The 21194-nt window shown below is 34.5% G+C and overlaps 1 protein-coding gene and 1 long non-coding RNA gene across 4 annotated transcripts in view; one reads left to right on the forward strand and one right to left on the reverse strand.

Moving 5' to 3' along the window:
- LOC136031480 (uncharacterized) overlaps nucleotides 1–10239 on the reverse strand; it is a 42724-nt gene extending 32485 nt beyond the window's left edge. Inside the window, exon 1 of the long non-coding RNA XR_010618516.1 lies at nucleotides 10141–10239. This is a non-coding gene — a long non-coding RNA (uncharacterized LOC136031480). The remainder of the gene's footprint in view (nucleotides 1–10140) is intronic.
- Nucleotides 10240–17731: 7492 nt separating this feature from the next.
- Nucleotides 17732–21194, forward strand: part of LOC136031481 (kinesin-like protein KIF20B) — a 106438-nt gene continuing 102975 nt past the window's right edge. For 2 of the 3 annotated variants that reach the window (XM_065711113.1, XM_065711114.1), the window contains exon 1: nucleotides 17768–18020. In XM_065711113.1, coding sequence (XP_065567185.1) covers nucleotides 17901–18020 — 120 coding nt within the window. In that variant the 5' untranslated portion in view covers nucleotides 17768–17900. Of the gene's footprint in view, nucleotides 18021–21194 lie in introns of all 3 variants that reach the window. The other variant, XM_065711112.1, reaches the window with a different exon arrangement.

Consider the following 21194-nt stretch of genomic DNA (forward strand, 5'->3'; position numbering starts at 1 on the left):
CTTTTTCCAGGGGTTATCGTACCGACCCAGTGGTCCTAAATTATAACGAGAGGGCTCATTCTGACGAAAATTAGAAGTTTTTCCGACTTTCAATTTTCATTTCAATGAGCACTTTTCCAATATTCTATGATGACTGATTCGACACAATCATCCCTCTGAGGCAACAAAAAACAACATAGAAGCATACACCTTTCTTTGAATGTGGGGCAAAACGAGGGCACGCATGATGCGAATGACTTTTGGGGATATGAGTAATCTTTCTTGGAATGTAGTGGGTCAAAAATAGTAAAAAGCATTTATTGGGGCACAATTTTTAGCTGTCACGAGAGAGAGAGGGGTGATCCTTTGGTCCAATTTTTGTGAAAATAATTCAAGCCCTTTCTGTGTTCAGGCATGACATCAGAAATATACTTACACATGCAAATTTGGTGTTAACATTTACATTACATTATATGCTACATTATATTATATTACATTTTATTACATTATATACATTACATTACGTAATAAGTCTAAAATAATAAATTTTTAAAACATGAGATAACGGAAAGAAGTGGATAGTGAAATTCAGGAATAGTGAAAGCCGCAGGGCATAGTGGCCCAATAGGTAAATCCTTGTCTGGATTCACTGCAATTTTCATTTTATTTTCAATGTTGTAATAAGTACAAAAGTCTCTGGGTCCACATGTAAAATGTCTCTGAGAAACATAAGGTTTCGCATTTTTGTACATAGGGGCTTGAGACCTTTCATTAATATTAATCCACTTGTTGAAGGTATTCTCTGGATTTTCAAAATTGTGCAACTTTTCTCGGGCTGATAGCATTTGATGAGTAACTTTGAAAACTTAAAGAATTCTATTTATTTTGATTCATGTTAAACAGCCACATCTTTGTATGTTATTGTTACTGTAATTTCACTTTTTTTTTATAGCTTTGGTTACTGTGCGCAAAACTTACTCCTTAGTTAGAGTTTCGTATGACGGGCTGTTTAATGTTTGTCAAACCAAAATCCAGAATTATTTAACCATGTGTAGTGAAAACTCCGAAGTTATTTATTCCTTGGCTCATTATACACTCTAGCCTTGTTTTGATTTGTTGCCTCAGTAAGCTAAACCCCGGATGTTTGAATTTGACCCCTTAAAATGTGAAACCTAAGTCCAAATAACCTCACTATCATTAGCCTACCAAATTCTTGTCAAAGACATCTGGGTGGAATTCTTAGACAAGGGGATGCCAAGACTGAGGTTTGCAGTTAAAATGGACAATCAAGTCAAGTACAACTTGTAAAAGCTAATAAATCTTAAAGTCTTGTTAAAATAACCACCGCTTCTAGAAAACCCACAATAATCCAGACTTTATACTGCTCTTAGCCATCCCCGCCTTGAATATAGAATTCTTGCTAAATCATCTTAATATAATAGTAAGTGCAATTTATATCAGAGTGAAAACTAGAACTGGGAAATACAGTACTTAAAATGGGGGGAAATGTCAAGATTTGAGCACTAGAGAAGATATTTAGGTTTGAAGAATTTTAGTGCTCTCACATTCTATTCATATTACTACTCTCTGATAATATTAAAACCACTCTTAGAATCTTCCCTGGCACAGCAGGTCCACTTCTTCCCTATCCTCCTTTTCTCTATCTATTTTTCTTCTTCTCTATCCTCATTCTTCTCTTCATCTAGCCTTAGTTGTAAGGCTTATCTAAAGGAAACTCATGGGCCAACACTATTAAAAAGGTATTAATTCAGGGCAAAAAAATGATTGCTGAGCCAATTTAGCTTTTCTTTCTTCCCAAACATTAATTAAACCTTATTTTTAACTTTAATATACTGAGTTTATTCATTTTGAATCTCCATAGAATTAGTTACGTGGTGTATAGCTGTGTATCTGATAGCTCTTCAAAGTCGTTTCCATTTTATTATTATTTTGCCTTCATTGGTTTTTTTTTTTGCAGTTGTTTGTAGGTAGTTTGCAAATATTGCATTTTGGCTGGTTGAAGATTCCTATCAGCATGCCCAAAAAATTTCAACTTAATACAAAGAGCTGTATCTGAGATATTGCTAATATGCTCTTTTGCAACCAGCATGTATATAGTGTGTTTTGATTTAGTTGACCTTGATTTTGACCTTAATACCCTTAGCACTTTTAGAGATCCAGAATCAAACATGCCCCATTTTTTAAATAGAAAATACTATAGAAGGGCTCTGCAGGGTTATGTCATCCCCAGAGACATAGTTACTGGACCTTTTAACTATTCTGAACAAAATGACTATCTCAAAATTTTTTGATCAGAAGTCTTGAGAAGAGGGCAGCAAAAAAGGACCAGGAAAGGGCTGGTTGCACTCCAAGCACTTTTGTTACTTAAAAAACCTGCTAGGATATTGAATTCCCAACTGAAGAAGCCTCTTCCGAAGTATACATGATAACTTCTATACAAAGTGGCTGGGTGAGAAAAGAAAATACATGATACATATAGCCCACTTTGCCCTTTCCTTACGCAGTCCTTGGGATAACTGAATAAAAAAAGTCATTTATAAGATGTTATTGATGCCTCCTTGGATGGATAGATTTATTTGCACAGAAAGCACTGTTGGGACATGGTGACACATGAAAAACATATAGCCCACTTTGCCCTGTACTTATGTAGTCCCTGGGATAACTGAATAAAAAAATGTCATTTATAAGATGTTATTGATGCCTCCTTGGATGGATAGATTTATTTGCACAGAAAGCCCTGTTGGGACATGGTGACACACATGAAAAACATATAGCCCACTTTGCCCTGTACTTATGCACTCCCTGGGATAACTGAATAAAAAAAGTCATTTATAAGACGTTATTGATGCCTCCTTGGATGGATAGATTTATTTGCACAGAAAGCCCTGTTGGGACACGGTGACACATGAAAAACAAGCAAAAAATACACATCAAAACATAAACTGACAAAATGCTAGAACTGATTTTTCAAGAAAATCTTTGCAATAGTTTATACCTACCCGGTAAACCTTCAATTATTATTTATATCTAAACAACATCTACTTTTCAAATCTTCAAATATCTAATCTTTTCCCCCAGCCTCCCAACCAAAATTTCAACCCACAATTCTTTTAATTCCTTACATTCCTCTAAGAAATGATACGAAGACACATCCATCTTTCTACACAAAGGTGAACTGTAAGGACCATCCCTCAATCCAGCCCATCCTAAACATTTCTTTTGTTGTTAGTATACCAAAGAGCAAAAAAATCATCTGACTTTATTGATGCTTTCTTAAAATTACACAATAAGGTAAAAAAAAGTGTGTGACATTATTGACTCTGCTTCATCACAGAATATAGTATAGAAGGCATCTATATGACTTTATTGAACAAACTGCCATTATGATACCACACAATATAAAGAAACAATTTTCTATACTGTCAAATGTAGGTCAGTATTTATCCTTCGGATATCCCATTTCTTCTTATTAGTGCTTTCCTTTTATAGCCCTTGTCTGTTCTTTTCAGTGAGATCATCAAGTTTGGGCAAATTCCACAAATATGGAAACTTGGTATTATAACCCCCTCAAAAATGAATGATGGAAAACCTGGTTTTGAATGTATTCCTCATATTTCTCTCACTCCTATTTTCTTGAAACTATACGAAGGATTCCTTGCACTTCCTTCATCTGCCTGCATCTTCAATATTCTTGTCAATTTTTGTACCCTGACATCTATTACAAATCAGGAAAAATTGAATATATCCAAAAAAAGCCATGTGAAGAATTTTTGATGAAGATAGGGTTCCACACTCTCTACTACTACAAACATCTCACCACCTGATGGTAGTTGAAACCTACTTCAGAAATTCAACAAGCAGCCTAATGAGCATCCTCAATGACATTGTAGATGATGCCCTGGACTTAGACATGAGAGGAAACCCCTCTAAATCTATGATAATGCCAATATGTTTCTAAAAATCCTTGCCCAATTTTCTTAACCCTATCCCTCTTGAAATTTCTGTGTCCTCCTTTAAATTGCCATTTTTCATAATTTATATCAATTAGAACCAAAATATGTATGTTAAAGATATATTCCATAGAACTAATACACCTATCTCACTGCTTGAGCTTTTAATAAATTTAGCATCTCCCTTCCCATTCTTGAAAGATCTATACTTCCTTTATCTGCCTGCATCTTCAATACTTCAAATTTTTGTCATGTTTTGCACCCTGACATCTATTACAAATCAGGAAAAATTGAATATATCCAAAAAGAGCCATGTGAATAATTTTGATGAAGATATGGTTCTATACTCTCTACAACTACAAACATCTCACCACAGCACCAAGCCACCTGAGGTCAACACAGCTACGCACGCTCCTCCTACATCCCAACCTATTTAAATCCTCCCTCTTTACACTCTCCCAGGAAGCTCCCATTTCCCTTAAATCTTTCCTTATGACATCCTCTCACCCCAGACGAGGACGAGCTGCTTTCCTTTTAGCCCCAGATGGTTGGCCGAAAAGGAAAATCTTTGGCAATCTGTCACCCTTCGTCCACAGAATGTGCCCTACCCATCTCAGCCTTTCTTTCATTATAGTTCTAGAAAGCAGGATTGAACCACATTTTCTGTGCTTCCATACTCTACTTCTAAAAAAGCTAGGCTGGAAACACCTGAGTATATAAGAGTTATGTTGTGCTTCTGTTTTGAAAAACATACCCTTGTACAGAAAACATTTTCCCAAAACATCACTGCCCATCTTGATTCTGTGTCATCTCAAGCTGTTTCTCAACCTACTCCTATCTTGTCCCCCATTTGCCGCTTTATCTCCAGACACAAGAAAAACCTTAGTACCTTTCCTTACAGAAGAAATAAACAAAATATCCAACCAGTTTCTCTTTCTTTTATTTTTGGAAACTGGTGCTACCTTTTATCGAATATCCCTTTTAGCCAGTTTTCTAGTTTTTGTGTTTTATTTGAATATTTTCAATTGAAACTTTGAATTTGGCCCTTTGAGGCAGGTGATAGTAATTTACTGAAATAAATATCTTATATGCACAGTTTAAAAGGTAAATTTTCAGTTTACAACACAATTTAGCTAGGGGTGAAAGTGAACATATAACTTGATGCTGCATCCCAAACTGAGCACCTCATTCTGTGCACCTCAAGCTGTTCCTATCTTATTCCTTATTTTCAGCTTTATCTCCAGACACAAGAAACATCTTAGTTCATTTCCTTACAGAATAAAAAAAACAAATATTCCACTAGTTTCTCTCTCTTTTATTTTTGGAAACTGGTGCAACCCTTTTTTCTAATATCCCTTAAAAAATATTATATGTGCATACTTTTGGTTTCAGTTTTTAAGTTTTTAACTGACATTCTCAGTTCAATACTGGACTAAAAATCATCTTATTTGTTTTCAATTTGACAATTTTGCCAGTTTTCTGGTTTTGTATTTTATTTTGAATATTTTCACTAGAAACTTTGAATTTGGCCCTTTGAGGCTTGAGATAGTAATTTATTGAAATGAATATCTTATCAACACAGTTTAAAGGGTAAATTTGCAGTTTACAACACAATTTAACTAGGGTGAAAGTGAATATATAACTTAATGCCTTTTTTATGCTTTTTCGCAATTCAATAACTGCTTCAAGGGGAAATTGCATATGAGGACCCTTAAACAGGCCCATGTATCTTCTGTTTTGTAATCACACAAAAAAGTTATCAACACTAGTAAATGTTTTGGAAAGTGGTTAATAACATACCATTAGTATGTAAATCAGTTGTTCAAAAGTAATATACCCCAAAAGTAACTATGTACATATAACAATAAATTTTTACATTCAATAAGTAATTCTAATACAAGACATTTTCATGACATTTATATTTAGGTGTGCGTTTTCTCTGCAATAAACTTTGCAGTCTACTAACAATAGCATGGAAGTTCTTGAGAAATTTCTGAATTTCAACTGTCATGGTGTTAACTTTTTGATCCCTAGCAATGACAAAGATAAAGCAATAGACAAAGGCATGTTTTTCATTGTGGAAAATACCTTTCCCTCAAACCAAGCCCTAGATTACCTGGATATTTCTGATAATTTATCTACTGAAGTACCTAAAAACCTACCAACCAGTATCCTACAACTATACTTCACAAATAATAGTATTAGTAGAATTAATTATATACGGTCATTTCCACAAATGATTTTTGTTTTACAATGTACAACCCATAGAAGTTCCATTAACATACCCTCATAAAAAATAGTTTGCATAATCCTTGGAAGTATAAAATTCCCTATAAACATATTGAAAGCAGCAACCTTGGAAGCATTTCTGATTTGATCATCTCTTGTGGACATTGGATTTATCCTATTTGTAGCAAGTGTGATTAAAGATAACTGATGATTCAACTTTTGGCTTAAATATATTTTTGTCATCAAGCAATTATGTAGTTACTTAATTGTTGTGTATTAGATGGCTAAAATTAACAATGAGAGATTACAGCCGTTTGGGATCTAAGTGTACCTCATGAATTAGTATTTATCACTGATAGGAGTTTCAGTTTATTCAGGGACCATTGTACTAAAATTCCATGGAAAATTTACCCTTAACTGGTTGGGTGGGGTAGAAAATTACCCCATGTACTTTTATTTTTGGTATTTCTCAACAACCCTTGGGGCTACACCATTGTTGTTCTACATAATGATAAAAAACCACACAAAGAATCTTCAGTGAGTCAGTCAAATTTCAGCATCTATCCAGAAAGGAGCTAAGGGAGGTTTTTACCCTACCTGACTGCTTACATAATAAAAAAAACTGTCAGGGTCAAATATTTTGAAAAATAGTTAGATGTACAAATAGCCAACAATCAATAGGAAAACTATAGTTACACTACTTCCATAGTTTATCTTTTCTTATATACAGATATTGATGGACTTCCAACCTTTTCATGAGGAAGTACAGCATAGCATACCCACAGGTCAAAAAGTTTTTGTTTCCAAGAAGGTGAATATTTTTACCCTTTGTTCCCTTTACATTTTACTCTTTACTTTTTCAGGAAGTCTACATAAGTAGCCATAAAAAATCTAACTCATGGAGTTCCTTGAAACTGAAGAAGATTGATCAAATTAAACAAATGAAGGTTTCAATAGGGGTCTTAATTTTCAGATTGAAGAGGATGTCATAGAAGTTGAAACTTACAAAGAAGAGGTAGACGCCGGTATGATTTGTTCTTTAGATGTACACAGTAACCCTAGATCTTGAGTACATGTGACAGAGATAACATTCCTCAGACAAGGCAGTGGAAGAGGCTAATGATTATGTTTATCAATGAAAGCAGCAGAATAAAACAAATCAAGCTGCCACTACTAGCTTAACCTAGGCCACTCACTCTTCTAATGTGATATAACAATAACATAGTGTTCAAGGGCCATCCAGGGTAGTGGAAACTCTCGGCAAGACCATGTACAGGCTCCCAGCAGTGTTTCTTCCAATCAGGAATCATGACCCTGGTTCCTTGGTCTTTGTTTTTGCTAAGAACGCTATTATGTTGTATCTGTCTAAGAACAAAACAGTACACTTTGGTTCCTTCAATGCAAAACATAAACACAAAAGACAAAACCCAAACAATTTTGCAATAGTTCAAATGCAGGAACTAACTTATTAGCACTAATTTGGCCTAGAAATCTTCATATGAGAACTTAACACTCCTGGTTGAGGAAGTGCCTGAAGCTGGAACTGGGTTCTTCATTAATTGGATCACATACTTCACTGGATAACTCAACACATCATCTTCTTCAGGCCACTTCCAATGTCCCACCCCACACATTGCCATACACTTTCTGTTTTATACACTCTTTTTACTATGTCTTTCCATTGGTCAATGATAATTCCAGCAAATGTTTTTTCTTTGTATAAGAACTGCACAAAAGTTCATTTGTGAAGTTTGAGATCATCAGCAACATTTGGCTTTTGCATCAACTGTGGGATTCTTCTTTGTCACATTTCTACTCTTGGATGACACGTGTGTGTCTTCAATTGAACTATGGTTGTCTTTGGATGACTCAATCTTTTTTTTTTCAGTTCTTTTCTTGGCTTGCTTTTTCTTGAATGTAGTTTTCATGACATTTAGGATAATATCTCTTTGTATTATTTACTTACTATTGGGAACTCTTTGGAAAGTTAATCTTTTCAACATGTGTCTCTTCCTCTTCACTCAGCTGTGGTTCACCTACAGGCTTCACATCATCTACACAGTAGTTTTTTCCAGGTAGGATGTTGATTCTCTTCTGTCAATGGGGCCTTTCACTTTTTCTTAAAATTTACTAAAATCACATGTCCAGCAAGATAAGGTGATGATGAGCCTCCTTTGAAACATCCCACTGGTGGTGTGACATGACTATGGTCCAGCATCCCAGGTTAGTCTACACCCTGCATTGACCTAGTCCTGATCAACTCCTTTCTCAAATGCATTTGTGGTTTTGGACTGGATGGTGGCATTGGAGAGGCTGTTCTAGTAAGGGACAGCATGTACAGAGAAAAATTGCTGGTGCTCACATTGATGGCAATGGGGGACTTGCTGCTTCTGTGTGTGACCTCTTGTTGCACTTGCAAGGGATGATAAGTATACCTGACTTGAGAGGTTGTTTTCTAGTAGTTTGCAAGTGTTGTTGCCCCTCTGAAGCTCTTTCAAATACTCAACTACTGTCTTGTTTAAAACAGCATGTGATGTTATAGTTGTACAACTTGGTAGCTGGTTTAGTACCTTCTTGGGTTAAACAGGATAATCCAGCTTTTCAAAATCCTGATATCTTATCTACTGATCCATTATCTTCATCAAGAGCATCCAAAAGTTCCTTCAATAGCTTCAGAAAGTCACTTTTGGAAAGGTCTGTACTCCTGGAGCCTTACAAGATTCAAATCTAAGCAAAATCTTTCACCATACTATTTTCATTGGACAGAAGTAAGCAAAGTCCAGTAGCTGTGTTAACTGGCTTGAGTTGGGTGGCAGCAAGACAAAACAAATGTTTTCTTTTTGCATGTTTTTGGAGCAGATACAATGATGTGTGATGAAAAGTTACTGGAAATAATGGCCTTCTTTCTGTTCATTTTCTTTTGTGGGAAGCAACAGATTTTCTAAAGTCTTCAAAGCCCATTGTATCAAACCATCACAGCTTTGAACTGTTGTATTGTGGGCCTATGGGGCCTATATTTATTGAATAATTATTTGGCCTGGAGCCTGAAAGAGTAAGCATGAAGCAGGTCATAAACATCAACTAAGAAGTCAACCAATCAGAATACAGACCTTGCCCGCTGCCCAAAGGGCTCATGGACTAATTTGCTTTGCCCTATAGGTACTGTAACATAAAAGCAAAATTGGATGTTTGTTTTCTTTAGACAGTTGGCTAGTTTAAACTTGAAAGTGAAAATGGATATTAGCATTAATGGATGTGTAAGTTTTCAATTATTTTTCAATTTACAACTAAAAGAAATTACCAGTGATGATTGGAATTAGTATTTAAAATATAACATCATTCATATTGTACAACCCTAACTTTTCCCTCAAATTCAAAACCCTCCCCACTTTACACATATTTAGTTGGCCCCATGGATGAGGAGGGTCAACTAGAAATAGATGCACTTCTAGAATTAGCATTTCTAAGTGCTCTAAACTGGAAACTATGTTGCTTTGAAGCATAGTTTCCAACTTGTGATGAAACTAAACAACTACAAACATTCATTCTAAATCAGCCAATATGATCACATCACTGCAAGATAATTTAGATCAGTTGGACAAATATGCAGGGTAAAAGTTAATCTATGATGTGGATAAAAATGAAAGCAAACATAAAAATTCTTTTTAATAGCCTAAAAACTGTTTGGGTATTAAACAAAATTCTAATATTTTCTTAAATTTGTTTATACAACATAGGACAATATCAGGGATCATTAAAGTGGAGGGTGGATATACCCCTAGAATCTCTTTTAGCCATCTTAAGATTTTCAAACACAGAAAAGGTATCCTTACTTTTTTAATACTTTGCTCCACCCTCAAGCTAATTTCTTGCCAGCATCTTTATCTTATCACTGGCCAGTTAAAAGAATCATGATCTTAATAAGCATTCAAAAGAAGTGTATGCCATAGACATTCGTTACCATTCATAGTCGAAGGGATTGACTAGGTAAACATGTTTAATTTGTTTCTTTTTATTCATTTTGAAATATAGATCACATGAAAGATACTTTGAATTTCCCGTTTGCTGCAGCTTATGTTTTCAGGACGAAAAAATCAACTCAAAAGAGCCGAAGCTCAAAAGAGCCGAAATCGTTTTTCAAAATTAAAACACTCATAAAATGAAATAGACTATTTTCATAAAATGAAAATAGACTTATAGATGAAATAGTTTTCGTAAATGAAGTAAATAAGCCATGATACTTGGCGAAAAACAACAAGAAAATGTTTCCTTTGTGAAAGTTAAGTGCCGATTTTTTTAGGAAAACCGAGTCACAACGCATTTTCCTGTGGACAAGCGTAAGCGTTTCATTCTGAGCTTTCTATAAAACCAGAGTTATCTGACTGTACTATCTCTAAAGAATATCCACAGGGTTTCCATGAAACACAAGGTTGAAACTAGAAGGATAAAATTTAGTCGATTCCAGAGCAATACAGTTTAAGAATTAGAAGAGAAATACAAAATTTATTGAAGAGCTTAAACTTGGTAATACCAGCATTAGCTGTCCAAATGATGTTTTTAACATTAACAAAGTAACTCCAAGGAGGACACAAGAATTTCAAGAGGGATAGAATAAAGTAAAAGAGGGCTAGGATCTAAAGAAATTTATTAGTAATATGGTGGATTCAAAAGTGTTGGCTTTCATGTTTGCGTTTGTTGAGTTCATTTGACAATGCTAATAGGGTTTGTCATTCTTTGTTCATAGCAGGTTTCAACCTGTTTAGTTGTCGAAAAACTTTAATCTGGCGAAAAATTCCGAGGCTTTTAATCAAAATTGAAAAAAAAATCTACAAGACTACTTTATTTTCTCCATTGTGCACTGGGTCATCAGGATAATGATCCGAACATATGCCCACTTTTCATTTATTTGATGAAAAGAGGCAGTTAATTTTTTTCGGGAAAAGGTAAACATCGGATAGATTGACATGATTCTCAAAAAAGGGTTGTTATTAATGAGTAAAAACGATAGTTGTACGTAACCAAAACATTGGTCATTGAAAAAATGGTAAAAATCATAATTCGGTCAAAGTTTCACCTGAGTTTCAAATATATTTCTGACTTGTATAATTTACATAAATGTAAGAAAAAATACAAAGACTGGATTCATGATGACCAGTTGAAAATTGTTTACACTCTTGTGAAGGTTTTCACCTTTAGTACTAGTCTGTTGTATTAACCTGACAATATTAGAAGCCATTGTATTTTTTGAAAAGCCTTTATGTTCATAAGTCTTGAATATTTCTACAGATTTTTACTTTGACAGGTATGGTCAGTAGCTTTTTCATCGTTGTGGTTTTTCAACTATTGAATTTAGCCAATAATCTTAGATAAACAAGGATTAGTTATTCATAATACCAGATTAGCTGCTTCTGAATTAAATTCTTTATAAAGGTGACATTCAGAGTTATTTTAGATCCTTGTTCTTACTTTGGAAGGAACAAAGGATGTCATTAGGGATAATCTTGTTCGTTTATAGTGTTCAACTAATTTGGAATTTCAAAACTTGTTACGAAAACTATGGACTGAAAATAGTTTTAGAAATATAGCTAAATAATTTCAATTCAAGTTACAAAAGTAAATTCAAAGTCACAAATGGTTTCATATTTTTGAATTGTTTGGATGGAATCTCAGTTGGTTAGCAAAAATAGGTTTTTGTACGGTACAAGTTTTCATGGGTATTGCTTAGAATAAAAAGGGGGCTTACCAAACTAAAGGGCTTACCTTCGGCCTGACCCACACATTCATGAAAGGGGAACATCTATTCATGCCAGATAAGATGATGCGCGTTTATAACCAATAACAATCCAATAAATGCATGGTACAAACCCACAAAAGTCCCTAGATCTTTAAGAGTAGGGTACGTAAAATTCATCCTCAGTAAAAGGAGGGTAAAAGGAGGTTCGATTTTGTTTTCACAGAAGATACAAAGTATCTCAAACCTAGCATTTGAACAACGGAGATGGATAAAAAAGATCAAACAATGGATTTTCAAAAGTTTTCCCTCATGGTTGATGTGTCCTTAGAGGATCAGTCTGGGCACAAACAACTTTTAACCTAATTGATTGTCTTAGTTCGAGCATACTCTTCAGGTCATGTATGGATAACAGAATTGCAACTTTCACTTTTGAAGGAACTGGAAAAAACTCTTAATCTACAGTCACGGGAGACTAGTCTTTGTCTCTCCATTTTTTAAACAAACCAATTTTACACTGTCAAATCACAAAGTGTTAACAGGTTGACTGATTCATAACAATACGTGTTTTTTATTATCCAAAGGACGATAGTAGTCACGCTCAATTAAGAAGGCCAACTTTACTTGAAAAGGATAGTAATCTCAACAAGCATGCTTTAATTTGTTGTTTTCATGTTAGAAAATACCGTAGGGAATTACTTGCCAAGAAACCGCCTTCACAAGGTGTTTCCTTTTTTTTGCTGAAAATTTTGAATTGGCATTTAGTTCAGTTGGTTAAGTATACATTGCTCGGGTAACCTCTAAGCGACAAGATAGAAAAGTTACTGCTAGAAAAAAGCTACCTTCATTAACAGTTGAAGGCGCGTTCTCCCAAACGTGAAGCATAAGTAGGCCAGAGCTTGATGGCTAGATATTTTGAATTTTCAACGTGTAGAATTAGGACATTAGACATAATTTTCCTAATTGTTTTAGATACAGCGTCTTTTGATGCTTCCTACTGGGGAATAGAGGATTTATATCGATGGGGTGGAGAGGGTACCAAGAAGTTTCGTCAGAAGTTGTTTTCTTATATAAATGCTTGGTCAAACTCTATCCATATCATGGGAACCCCCCCCCCCCCCTTGATCAATCACTGGCACTACCGTATCGTGTAGAGTAGCTGAAAAAACCTGATATCAGGCATAAATATTGGATAATCTGTTATAACTCAAAAAACTCAGTAGTGAATAATGAGAAAGGAAAAATACCAAGGTAAAAAGAAACAGAAAGGGCACTCCTAAGGTTTTTGTGAAGGTAAGGGGTAAGAGAACAAATTTTAGGCTAAAAAGAAGAAAAAAACATATCAATGAAAAAACACTTGATTTTTTCATACAAAATAAAAGAAACTTCAATTAAGGGATAAGAGAAGACATTTTAGTCTAAAAAAGAATGAAATTACTTAGTATTACTATACTTTTTAGACTTTGAGATGCAGTTTACAAAGCTTGGAGCGAAGAACAGTTCGCTTCATAACTGACGGCGTAGAGGCGGTGCTGTGTAGAAGTAATATTGATCAAATTGACAACTTCACTTACCTAGATGGAATTATTAGAAAAGATTTCATGGATAAAATGAAAATGTCAAAAACAGAATAGCAAAGGCCTAAATTTCTTCTTCACAATTCAAAAAAGTTTGGTAGATCATGAACGTAAAATCCCAGGGAGATCCCATATTGCAATTCAGTAAAGTTACTTGGTTTATTAATGGATTCTAAAATGCAGTGGCATGAACATATTAATTCTTTGAAATCTTTGATTATTCAAAGACTTTGTATTCTAAAAAGCCTTGCTGGAAGTAAGTGGGGATGTCACCCAAAAATTATTTTGAATTTTTACAAATTATATATTCGTTCAAATATAGAATATGGGATTCAAATTTTTTCAGCTCGTCCTTCATCCTCATTCAAAATCCTTGAATCTTTACAAAATTCTGCTATTCGAATAGCCTTGGGTGTGCATAAGCATACTCCTTTGTCGAAGTTAAGAATACTGTCGGGATTGGTGTCCCTAAGTGAAAGAGCATCTAGTCTAAGGATAAAATATTTCTCGCAAATCAAGGCTTATGGAGCCAAGCATGCTGTATATGCACATACCTTTGCTGAGAAGTCAGCCTGTCCCAATGCCTATTCATCATGGAATCAATCTCAACTGGAGCTCCCAAACTGGAATCAACATTCTCTTTATGCATATCCCTATACTGAATCCCCCCCATGGGAAATGAGTCCTCCAAGCTGTCAAGTAGAACTTACCTCTATTAGTAAAGATTTGATTCCTAATTACGAGATCCAGACTATTTTGGCTGAACACATCTCAAAGGCTTACCCCAATTATAGAAAAATATATACAGATGGATCTGTCCAGAGGGAAAGAGCTGGAGCAGGAGCATGTATCCCATCCCTGAATTTGAACATTTATTCTCCTCTCCCATTGGGATCTGCTATCTTGTCTGCTGAATTATGTGCCATCCGCCTAGCCTTGGATGCACTTATAAATTATAACATGGAATCTGAAAATATACTCTGTCTCTCCGACTCTAAATCAGCATTACTACTGATCCAAAATATTAATAAAATTGCTAATGACAAAGATTTATATGACATTATAAGACAAATTCTTAATCTTAAGATCAAAGAAAATGAAGTTTATTTTCAACATGTTCCTAGTCATAAAGGTATAAAATATAATGATATGGCTGATTCTCTAGCAGCAAAGGCTTCCATGTTATCTCCTAGTCCTTCCTCTGACCTCAATTCACGGGATATTATCAGGTAAAGATCCAAAGTTAATCACAGTAAATTAATATTATCTCCATTTCATACAAGATTAAATACAGTGCTATATTAGCGGCTGAAATCAGGTGCCCTACTTCTAAATAGCTTGTTATTTAATTGGAAGCTATATCATTCCCCTTTATGCCGAATCTGCTTTTCAGCAGAGGAAACAATCCAGCATATTTTATTTGATTGACAGGCTCGGAGTGAGGAGACTGTTGCTCTTAACCGTTTCTGCTCCTTGGCTAAGATTCCAAATATTTATACAGCTATCCTGGATTCTAACCTGCCATGGGAAATTGTTCGTAAGATATTTAAGGCAGCAATTGATACCTTAAAGAAGAAAAATATTGTTTAATAAAGATTAGAGCTTGAAGAAGTCTATTTTTAAAGGGACACGATTTATCCATAGTTTTTGATTGTGCAGAAGAGAGCGGGAATGAGTAGGAAGAGCCGTATTGGTACCGGCCGGCCTAGTGCCTTAAACTGCTGGGGACAGGTAGCTCAGGTACTTGCACTTCTCACAATCAATAGCAGTGTATTATTGTTCATAATCGTATATATCCATTGTTTGCAGACTGGAGGAAAATAGCGCTTCCAGTAGCTAGTTTTTCTGGAGAAGAAGTCAAAGAGGTGAAAGGACTTGTTGATAGTCCATGTACCTCCCTACAATTTTTGGATCTGGAACGTAAGTCGGTGAACTTATATTACAATATTGGAAGCTACAGCGATAACGGTGGTCAGTATGGCTCTGAAAGGTAGCACTCCGAATCACAAAAGAGGATTTGTTAAATACTTTCCAAAGGAATTGCCTAAAGATCATTTTGTGCATCCGTCTAACTGACCGTATTTCAAACAATAGACCGTGATAAAAAAAAAGTGGATGCATTCTAATTTCTAGAAAGGTTGATGAAATTTCAATTTCTAGAAATGATGAAAGAAAGGTTGAAATTGTTGGGCAATACTCTGGGGACGACGAATAACAGATTACCAAAGATCGTCCATTTACGCCAATAATCTAGGCACAAAAAGTAGATAATCCCTGAATAAGTTAGTTAGGAGGGATTCAGCGAAAATATAAATTTCTTAGGAGGGTGTAAAGAGGGATGATTTGAAAAGATTACGATGGAGGAGTGTTTGTGTAGCTGTGCTAACATCAGGTGGATTGGTGTTGCACATAGTTATTAGTAGCAATAGTAGTATTGATGGATTTTAACATGGTTCAATCTTCACTTACCACTCACTATTATGAACAACTTAATTTTTTTTCTTTTCTTCCAAATTCATCGTATAGAAAACAATGGCTGTGGTTTTCTAAAGAGTACTTTGTATACCAATTTTCAAGAGACACGGTCCCTTGCTCTTTTGTGGCCGCCCGAATTTCTTATTTATTTCTCTTCTCACCAAAGTTTGACATTTTCATACTACGGCTTTCTGAATAAAAAAAAAAACAGCCTTATCGATGATATAATAAATAGTTAACATGCTTTTAGTAGAATGGTTTGAGCCCGGAAACTGCAAATCAAATTATGCGACCTGCAAAACAATTACTATTTTTAGAAAGTATAAAATACTGATAAGCTGGAATATCTTTTTAGTAAAAAAAAAAATTTCTTTTGCAGTCAATAGATTTTTATACAATCAACAATGTTTTTTTTTAATCAATTTCTTACGCCAAACTTCGGAATATTTATGGTGTGTATAGCTCTTCTTCTTTGTTTTGATTTGTTTGCAATGGTTTGGCCTTTTTCTGAGTTTATTAAGCTTTAACATATGTTTTCAACTAAAACTGTCTTGGAAGTCAGCTGGTAAACAAAACGCTTCTTAATATTTGATATAATACTTTCAGAAACGTAAAATACTTTCAAAAAATTCTTAGTTAAAGATACCAAAGGAGTTTTGGGGCCTTTTATCCCGTGAAAGAATAAGTAGCAAAATTTATTTTCTAAAAAACAGCTTAAGGTTTTATTGAATAATTGTCTGAGCATTTCCACTAAAATATTTCTTACGTGTCACTAATGGATAGTTAATTCTATGTAATATATATTTTCATGTGGGTTATTCAAACATAAGTACTATCCTCATTATTCTAAAAATAACTTTTACGAATTAGAAAACATTTTGAATTTTGTTTAAAAAGTCAATAAAAAAAAAATGCCTCTCGGCTAGATAAAAGAAAAAAAATGCATACTGGCTACATCCCCGTAGCCAACACTTTTTTATCAATTGCTGCCCCTGTTTACAATTATAGTGACACAAGTTTCACCTCATACAATTAAAAAACTCCATACTAATTTTTAAATGTTACAATTTCATAATGTAACGATCACTAGTACCTAAAAATATAGTTTTTTTTTAATAAATGAGGCGAGATTAGTCTTATCTACAGTCTATTAAAATTAGTGAGACGTATAGAAGGTCAAATTCTTCCTATTGCTACTATTTATTTTATCCTGAAACTTGGCAAAACTCCTCGTATTTGTCAAAACCTTACCACGAATTGTTGTAGAATTTTGCCTCTATAGTTTTATTTAGAGCCTATCAGTAAACACGAAAACCCTCTTAAAAACTTTGAGTATATCACTATAGTTTGCCGCTAATAATAATAGAAAAATACAATAAGAAAAAAAATAATTAAATACATAGAAAAAAATGGAGCCATCTATTATCATCACTAAGCCGAAAAATATTCAACTTTCTAAGTAGCATTAGGATACTCGTTATGGATACTCCCTAAGTAGCAATACTCACTAGTTACGTGAGCAAAGTGAAAGTACAATTTATGTTAAGTAAATTAAGCAGATTTCCTGTGCAATTGTGCACAGGACGAAAAAAACAATATGCATTCGACATAACAGTTGAATCTGCTCTGCTTTCATTTAAGAAAAAGGATAATTATTTATCAAATCCACGGCGACAATCTAGTCAGTGCCAGGTTTCGTTCTTGTTTATTTCCGCGCTTGTCTGAGTTTTTCGATGTTTCTCATGGTATTTCGACATGATAGGCAGCGCAGCATAGAAGAAAACTTTTAAATGAATTTAAATAATTCAACGGCAAAAGACTAAAAAACTAATGTTTAAAAATAGCAGACGCTAAGTCAATTGTAACTATTCCTTTAAGTGTATATCGTTAATACATAGAGAAGTATATCATTTACAGAAAATTGTAGGCTGACTTGATATGGATAAAACATATTTTGAGCAAAAACATGCTACCTCTGAGATTACATTCTCTAGCATTTTTAAAGGGAACCCTAAAAGAAACATGAAAGAAGCTTTTGAAGAGGCTGAAAAAATTAAGGTAAGTCAAATTCTAGTGCTTTTAATTGTTGAAATATTATTTCTTATGGAGCCTAGACCTATTGCCAGATTCCAAGGGGTATAATAATATTTATACTAATGGATTATTCAGATAGCTAAGAAACAAACATAACCTCTACAGGCATGTCAGAATTGAATCCCAAATCCAAATATAACATTCAAATGGGTTAGAAAGGAATTTCACTCCCACCTCTATAGGTATATTCCAATTCAGGGGTCATAGGTCTATTAGGTAGCACATTAGGTGGTAGGGTGATGTCCACCCTCACTTCTGTAGTCAGAATTGCATCCTAAATTCAATCTTAACATTCATTTACATTAGGAATGAGCTTTGCCACGTAACCCTGCCCTTAATGTGAAAATATGCTTATACAGGCTACCAATAATCAGAATAGGCCTATATTAAGAATCAAACAGTTCATGGTAACAAACTTTAGTAAGGAGCAACCCAGCTCAATAGTAAATGAAACTTTAAAAAACAGAATTTTGATACCAATAGATATAGCCTATCAAAAGAATTGAATTTTTATGAAAATTTTAAATATACAAGTTTTTATCAAATTCATTCTTACTCATTAAGAGTTATGAGCCTGAGAAAATTTGCATTGTTTTGGGAAATAGGGGGAAACACCCACTAAAAGTCATACAATCTTAACAAAATCACACCATTGCATTCTGCATATCAGAGAACCCTACTGTAGAAGTTTCAAGCTCTTATCTACAAAAATATACTTATCTACAAAAATATCAAACTTAGTATTTTTTGCCAGAAGACCAATCATGGGTACATGTTTATTTGTTCGTTTTTTTTTCTCCAGGGGTGATTGTACTGACCAAGTGGTCCTAGAATTCTTGAGGGAGGGCTCATTCTAACGAAAATTAAAAGTTCTAGTGGCCTTTTTAAGTGACCAAAAAAATTAGAGGGCACCTAGGCCCCCTTCCATGCTCATTTTTTCCCAAAGTCAACAGATCAAAATTTTGAGATAGCCATCTTGTTCAGCATAGTCAAAAAACATAATAACTATGTCTTTGGGGCTGACTTATTCCCCACAGTCCCCAGGGGAGGCACTGCAAGTTACAAACTTTGACCAGCATTTATATGCAGTAATGATTACTTGGAAGTGTACAGACCTTTTCAGGATGATTTATTGGTTTGGGGGGGGGGTTGAGGAGAGAGGGCTACATGGGAGGATTTCCCTTGGAGGAATTTGTCATGGGAGAAGAGAAATTCCATGAAGTGGGTGCAGGATTTTCTAGCATTATTGTAAAAAAAAAAAAAATGAAAAAATAGATATGAAAAAGTTTTTTCAGCTAAACATAAGGACCAGCATTAAAACTTAAAATGAACAGAGATTACTCTGCATATGGGGGATCCATATCTTCCTAAATAGCTTTCTCTTTATGCTAAAGTATTTTTTAGTAATTTCAACTGTTTGTTCTACATCCTTTGTGATTCAGGGGTCAATCTTAAAGAATTGGGACAAAGTTAAAGCTTTAGTGTAAAAAGTGAGGTATTAATGAGGGGGCAAACCCCCTCATATACATAATAAAAATATACAAATATAGAAGTTTGTTATGTAAGTTAATTTGTAAGTTATGTATATTTTTTACTAATAAAAATGTTCATTAAAAATTAAAAATTATAGTTGCCTTTTTAAGTAACCAAAAAATTGGAAGGCAACTAGGCCTCCTCTCCCACCCCTTTTCTCAAAATTATCTCATCAAAACTAGGAGAAAGCCATTTAGCAAAAAAATTAATATGCAAATTTCGTTTTAATTATTCATTGCAGGGAGCCAAAATAAAAACATGCATTAATTCAAAAATGTTTAGAAATTAAATTAAAAAAAAACAAGTTTTTTTTTAACTGAAAGTAAGGAGCAACATTAAAACTTAAAACAAACAGAAATTACTCTGTGTATGAAAGGGGCTGTTCCTCCCTCAACGTCCTGCTCTTTATGCTAAAGTTACTTACTGTTTAATAACGTACAATTGAGAGAAAGAGTAAAATTTTAGTGTAAAGAGTGGGAAGTTGAGGGAGGAACAGCCCCTTTCATACACAGAGTAATATCTGCTAGTTTTAAGTTTTAATGTTGCTCCTTACTTTCAGAATTTTTTTTTTTTATTTAATTGGTATATACAGGGATGAGATAAAAGTTCATTTCTAACACAAATAATGTTAAATTTAGATTCAAGATGCAATTCTGACTATAGAGATAAGTTTGTTTCTTAGCTATCTGAGTAATATGTTAATATAAACACTACTCAAGAAAATATCTATAAAAAGAAAAAGACAACTAGGCTAGCCTATGCACTACAATTCTCCCTGGGAAAGAAGATTTGTAAGCTAGATCTAATAACAAAAGAGAGTAATATCATTTGAAATCACAATTATAAAATTAGAATGTAGTCTTTCTTCTATTTGTAAGATACATTCTGTGATGACAAAAAGTAAGGATCATTTCCTTTATATCTATAGGCTACCACAATCCAAGATGTATTTTCTAGTCATTTATAGGGGTTAAGTTGATAGAATACCATATGATAAAATACCTTAGAAGTATTTAATGGGTTTTTGCATATTAGAGAGGGGGAGTTTGCACAAGAATTATTTTAGCAATAGCTCAGGATGCCCACACAAAGACCAGTTTCAAACCAAAACCTAGATCCCTCCCCTACATGACAAAAGACATCAAAAGAGAAATAAACAGGAAAAAGAGGTCATGGAAAAAGTTCAGGCAGTCAGGAGACCTGCAGCAACACACAAAATTCACCAAGGCACGAAACAAGCTGAGAAACCTCACCAGAAAACTCTACGAAAATCTGGAGTCCAATCTTGCCAAAGAAAGTAAGACAAATCCTAAAAAATTCTGGAATTATGTCTCTAGCAAGAACCACTCCCGTCGAACTATCTCCAGACTGGTGAAACCCTGTAGCACTACCGTAACCAACATAACTGATGTAGCAAACGAACTAAATAGGCACTTTGCTTCAGTTTTCACCTGTGAACCGGAAGGCCCCCTGCCAAACTGCCCGGGCTATGAAGCCCCCACAACGATGGAGCAAGTCAACATCGACCCCTCCAACATCCTCAAACGGCTTCAAAATCTTGACACGAATAAATCGGCTGGACCAGATCACTTACACCCAAGACTG

Source organism: Artemia franciscana, chromosome 9, assembly GCF_032884065.1.
Source record: "Artemia franciscana chromosome 9, ASM3288406v1, whole genome shotgun sequence".
NCBI lineage: Eukaryota > Metazoa > Arthropoda > Branchiopoda > Anostraca > Artemiidae > Artemia > Artemia franciscana.